The sequence below is a fragment of the Necator americanus genome, chromosome V (assembly GCF_031761385.1).
Source record: "Necator americanus strain Aroian chromosome V, whole genome shotgun sequence".
Classification (NCBI taxonomy): domain Eukaryota; kingdom Metazoa; phylum Nematoda; class Chromadorea; order Rhabditida; family Ancylostomatidae; genus Necator; species Necator americanus.
In genome coordinates this window covers 21,270,846-21,277,240 of record NC_087375.1, presented here as the reverse complement: position 1 = coordinate 21,277,240, position 6,395 = coordinate 21,270,846, and the positions used below count along the sequence as shown (strand labels likewise).

General features: G+C 38.4%; 1 protein-coding gene across 1 annotated transcript; it reads right to left on the bottom strand.

Annotated features, from left to right (window-relative positions):
* Window positions 1–520: 520 nt before the first annotated feature.
* RB195_014687 (uncharacterized protein) lies at window positions 521–990 on the bottom strand (the record flags this gene model as incomplete). Its single annotated transcript, XM_064205058.1, has 3 exons — window positions 521–568; window positions 673–764; window positions 924–990. The coding sequence occupies 3 exons, from the start codon at window positions 988–990 to the stop codon at window positions 521–523; spliced, it is 207 nt and encodes a 68-aa protein (XP_064060939.1).
* Between the last annotated feature and the right edge of the window lie 5,405 nt (window positions 991–6,395).

The following is a 6,395-nucleotide window of genomic DNA, read 5'->3' as shown; positions in this document are numbered from 1 at the left end:
AAACCATATGAACCGAGCTTTGACCATAAGATGAACCAATAACGCACAAGCAGCGCAAGTTGACGCAACATATATAATAGCCATTAGTTCTGAATCAGGATGCGAGAACATAAACAAAACTGGAGCAACAACTTTGAAAAACTGAAGTAAGCTAGAACTGACATAGAATTCGTCACTCTTGCGTTCGTCTTTTAGTTCTTTCCATCTCTCTCAACATCAAATATTTCCACCTGTATTGTAATGCGACGGATAACCGTGCTCAACGTTTATTGATTACTAAACGACAAGAGAATTGCAGAAACATGGTAATTACACCCTTTTTGGCAAAATATATATGCAGTGATATGATTTCCTTCAAAACTACGTCTCTATGTTTTCGCACAGCATTGCTAATAGAAAGAAAATAGAAAAAGCAAGAAGAGTAACACGTAAAATATTTTTTTCGACAGTGCGTTGATATTCACATCAAAAGGCTTTCAAACACTTTGACGAAGAAAGAAGCGAAGAAAAATCTTTGTATTTAGTGCGACGACGATTCTTTCAAGAGTGACGCTATGAACTGGAAACTCTGAAAAATACTCCATTTTTCTCAGCATAATACATGATCAAACAGTGTAGGACAGTTGAAAGATGTATAATGGTCCCAGCGAACTTCAGTCTTCAGAAAATCACCTTCTCAGTGAAGTTCTCAGATTGCTGGCATTCTTTGAGCAGAACCCGGAAATATACGGTAGCGCCGAGATTAACCGTTGTGACGAACTTCTCTCCGGGAGGTACATAGAAGGGGCGTGGTCACGGAGGCTGCTTGTTCTGGATACGATAGGCGGTGCCTTGCCGGCACCAGCGACGACGATTTTTCGTCGCGCGCATTCGCGCAGTCTGTGACGCGGCCGCGGCGGCGCTGCCGGAATTCTAGAGCAAACCACTGTCTCGATATAGACAAACAAAGCTCTTGTGCTGTGCGTCAACCGCGAGCGCAGCGACCATCATTAGCATGAGCCATCCGAAACTGGAACACTGATGCAGTGAAGGAGCCATCACCGCCGCCAACTACCGCCACGAAAGAAGAGTTCAAGATAGCCGTACTAAAATCCTACTAGTTTCACCTTACGTTTTGAGGAGAACTCTTTACTGCTAGAAGGACGAAGTAAATATACACTCCACCAAAAAGCGATAGTGAAAGCGAGAGTGAGAGTGAAGGTTAAGCTCTCCACAATTTCTCCCAGCAAAGATGTGTTATCTTTCTTGTGTATTCCAAGTTCAACTAAGGCGATCAATCTGATGACTCTGGTTTGACGCAGTTTTAATAGTTGATACTCCAGATTTCTCTCTTGTTAAAGTGACTATGTTACAGTAAGCCATACACTTTATCAGACTCTTATTTCTGGAAAGAAGGGAGATCCTACATTTTAAATTATCAACGGTTATGACAACTTTTACTCTAAAATCTCAGATACAAGTTTGAAAAGATAGAAGTCAGAGGGTAACATCTACAAGTTTCAAAACAAATAAATACGGTCAAGGGATAAAAAGGAACGAAATAATAACTACATAAACAACAGGATGACTAGAAGAAAGGCGCAAGAGTGGAAAAGTATATAAAGCACGGATAGTTTAGACGAATGAAAAGATTGCTCTTTGAAATGAAATTAATGGGGGCCAAATAAGCAAGAGAACAGGTGTAGACTTTCAAGTGATTGTTTAAAAAACGAATAAATGGATGGGAGGCTACAAAGACTTAAAAGTCCGTAATAAAGAATCACATCCACACAATAAACAAAAAATTAAATTAAAATTTAATTTAATTTAAAATGATTTCGACAACGATAAGGGATTTTTTTAGAATGCTAGGCATAGAAAGTCTACAAGCTCCACTTTCTTAATTTCTTGTACAGTCTAGCCTAAAAGAGTTATTTGTGGAAAGACGTCAGCCGAGATTCTCGAGAATTTTACGTTGAAACAAACGGAAGCATTGTGTTCCTCATCGAAACACAATAAGAAAATAGATATGCACATTAAATCGCACGCAGCCAGAAAGACCAGGAGGAAGAAAAACGTGAATATTGTTTGGATAAATAATCAGTTTGTTGCTATAACTGATATATGAGAGTTTCTGCCGTCTCATGATTGTACACTCTGAAGAAGATGGAACTATTTGTATGCATATGGTAAAGATGGAAAGTATTATTTCCGTTTTACTTTTTTGGTCCAGGTCCAACTTCCTCTTCAAAGGGTGTGATACGTTTGAGCAAAAATTCCGAAATCGGCCTCCAACTAAAAATGTAGATTTGTATTCGCTCAATAAGGTGAATGAAAATTGTTGTGAATGAAAATATAAAGGACACAATACCAGTGATAATTATTAAATTTAATTAGTCAAAATAGGAAAAGTAGATAGCAGAAAAATGGTTGGTTGGCCAATTTGTAGAGCTGTTTAGATGTATTTCAAATAAACACTTTCGGATGCGGTAAGACGAATTCTACTCTTCCTTCGGGATTTTGTCCAGTAGGCCTTTCACCTGATAAACCAGGGATAAATTCGATAAAATCAGCTGACCAGCAGCATCAGCGGCTGTAACAGCAAACACTATATTCGGCGAACGAAGAGTGCAACGAACGGTTGCGAGCACCTGGCGCTTCCTCCGCTGGTTTCAAGGGAGCCCGAGACAGACACACATCACGAATCTCGCCATGTTTGAGCAAGTTTCAACCGTATGTGCTCATCGAAGAAGCCGCCCGCCTAGCAGCCGTCATCGAAACAATGCCCTTTCTTGAACCCTCTCGACGGTGGCTGCGGAAAACCACTGAAAATTCACGCTTTGTCGCTAAAGACGCGAAACCAACACCTGTCCATACCGAACTTTTCTTTTAAAAAATACCGCAGACGCCGAAGCTGGATAAGTGTAAGTGAAGATCCAAAAGTTTTGAAATTAGCACGGCTTTCGTAAGATAGCGTAGCTTAGCACAGAGAACTGTTACATCTAAATAAGTTTTCAAAAACAATTAAGCAACCTAAGTCTGCAGGTTGTCTCGAGGACTTGGAGGAATAAAGTGGTTTTTAAATATTTAACCAATTTCTGAGTACCTAGTAGCTATATGTAGCCATGAATGGTAGCAACAGATGAGATATTCGTCGTTTGAAAGAAAACACATCAACATCCTGCAGAAAACAAAACGTGCATATCGGAAGATTACTGTAGTGAGATCAGCAAACAATAGTGAAGAAATAACAACTAAAATAGCGTTGAACGTCGAAAAACGAGGGCAAGTCCTCGAAGAAAAAACACTAGCGAGTACTGAAAAACCTCTGAAGGTTTCTCCAAACATTTTGCAATTGGCTCGAAAGTAATCCAAAAAAAAACTTGATAAATTCTGAAGCATCTCATGGAGAGCCGTAACACGATCAGTTCGTAATGTTCGTAATGAGACTTGCAAATGATGAACTACGATGCAGTTGTTTTTATGCAGTGAGTAACAGAACTATGAGTTGGTAGCCTATTTTATTCCCAATACTATAAAATATGAAAAGACGATCGCAGCTTCTAGCTAGAAAATCGGCTCGTATCCAACAACAGATTGGTGCAGAGGCTACCCAAGAACGTTGAGCTACGACCACATCAAGATGATCAATATTTTTGACAATATTTTGTCATTCAAATGGAGACATTCCACTATTAACCATTCAAAGGTTACCGAAAAAATGTATAGCCACTTTAGTATTTTAAAAAAACTAACATAACCTCAACTACGTACCATAAACATTCTTTTTCCGGAATCGTAAAAGGAGCTTTTTTTGTTACGCAAAAATCCACCTACTCCACTTCGCTGCTCCTCTGTTTTGCTCTACATTGGACCGCTAGCTAAATCCCATTTTTCCATTGTAGCCATTTTTTCAGTTCATATGAGAGTAGCCCTCTTCTCGGATATTTGTGGACGGGTACATGTCATCTGCACAACAGAGACTGTTAATTATTCAGGTTTACTGCCTCTATGCACCTATGTGAGTGTATCTTCGTTATAAATATTTCTATGTACTTTTACGGATCTGCTACATACATTGAAATACGCAACTGAAACGAGTAGCATCTCTATCCTCCAAACATTACTCTAGTAGTAACGTAGCTATAAATTGTAATAAAATAAATTAATAAAATGTCACATCATGTGGAACATGAAGTAAATAAAAAATAACAAACTACACCGCTACTACTACGGTCTCTCACTTCAGATCATCGGGAAGGGAAGAGGCGCTCAATATACTAGTATGAAATCTCCCCTTTAAACATACTCAGCCTAACTATACTTACATATGTTTCATGAACAAGCAAGCACTGGTTAATGAAATGACAAACTCAAACAAAACTGATCGCCTTGTTCAAAATTATTACAGCTATTATCTTCTACATGATCACTTTCTGAACCCTTTTAACATTTCCTAAAAACCTGAAACACTTTTTCTTTTTGTTAAAATCATCCGAAAGAACAGATCCTCGATGCATGAAGACAAGAAACTCCAAAACGGAAGAACTTCACTATAGGTTACTCGCACATCACCCCCTCTATCTTTGATGCCCAATTTTATCTACTCCTCTTCTGTGCTGTGTTTGGTATTCGCTTCCTCATAATTACACATACGCACGAAGTACGCAAGTGACAAAATTGGAGTAAGTTGTTATTATGACTGTTATTTCTATGACCTCTAATGTGATTATCTCTCCACTTCACTGCCTAACTTCCCTCTTCGTCTGCTACGTTTTTGGACGCAGATAGACGTCCATTTCTTGTGCCTTCCCAACTTTTACATTTCTACCTAGCAAGAATCAATTAAAAATAACAAATTCGAACTGCATGTCTCTTGTGAATGATGAATGATAGTGAATAAGGCGTCCTATCTTTATTTACGAGACAGACTTAACAAAGAAAGGTTTCAATTTGCAAAACTTTAAGTCTTAACAATCTTTGAATTGAAATGCGAATTCTTTTCCACAGATTCTTCTGTACTATTTCAAGCGATACGCATTCTTCTGTGAACTCCAATTTGGGAACTACTTCTACGGTAACTGCAAGCCAATAGTTCTTTTTTTTATTTTATTCATCTAAACAGAGCAAACCTTGGCGCCACCTTTTTTCAAGCTTCTTTTGAGCAAAACGGAAAAAAAACTAATATGTGTCACGAAACGATAGATACGGAACAAAGCATCTGATTTTTGTAGGATTTGGAGGATTTGGATTAAGAGAGCCCAAGCACCTCAGCAGCATTCCGTTTCAGGTCTGAGGTCTAAAAATCTAATAAAAGTCTCTCTACGTTTAATTCGCTCACATGGATTCATTTTACAACTGCAAAGAGCAACAAAAAAAAGCTTTTAGGAAATATACCAAATCTACAGTAACACTTTCGTCTTTTTGTTTTCTTCGTCAAGCGTTAAAACGTGACCTATTGTGCGGAATGCAACGTGTGCTAGAATGCTGTGTAACAAGTTAATAGTTACGGTATCACATCCTCTAGCAGAATTTCATGCGTACATATTCTGTACTTCCTCCATTTTCGCAGTATGACCTTTTTATGGCTGCTGATCGACATTCCAAAGGATTTTCGATCTCAACATGCATCATCGTCCTTTAATGCTAATAATGTATTTGTTCATTTTCTTCATATGGGCGCATTCGAACGTCTTTTGGAAAATCGATCCTGATTGTCTAAGGTTGATCGCAGGAATGTGCCCATCTAGAATTATTGACAAATATTCGATTAAAATGTTCGGCGATCTCAGCTATTCATTTACAACCAAAAATTCCTTAAAAAATATCATCCTTTTGTCATTTATCTTCATCAGTCTCCACTTTCTCACACGAATATTTCCACGTAAACCATAGTTGTCGTTTTTTTCATCTATTCTACTGTGTGTTTTGTGTACTCGACCTTACGTCGTTGGTTTTCTTGTGTAATTGTCGGTGTAGGTCTCATGATTGCGAGGTCGTCTCCTCGCACTTTATTTGCATATCATATCGGCCCGGGCATCCCCGCTATGTAATAGGCGGCGAACATTTTCAGAGAAAGCACAAAACAATGCAAGTTTTTTTTTGTCACCGCATCGTTCAACCTTGACTCTTCGAAGATGGTAACGGTAAATGTACATAGAAGAGCGCTTTTGCAGCCACTATGTCTAGCGAAGAGAATCCTATCAGTTTAACAATAGGCATCCTTATGGCGTAGTTGCGGCTTCTGTCTGCACATACACACAGAAACGCACGAAAGTGTTTATATAAATTTCTGTTCCCTCAAATTAATATTAAAAAGTGATTTTAAAGAAGAAGTAAGAAAGCATGTGAGCCTGAGAAACCTAATGAACACGAAGCTCACAAACATACATCACTCAAAAGAACTCTTTAAAAAA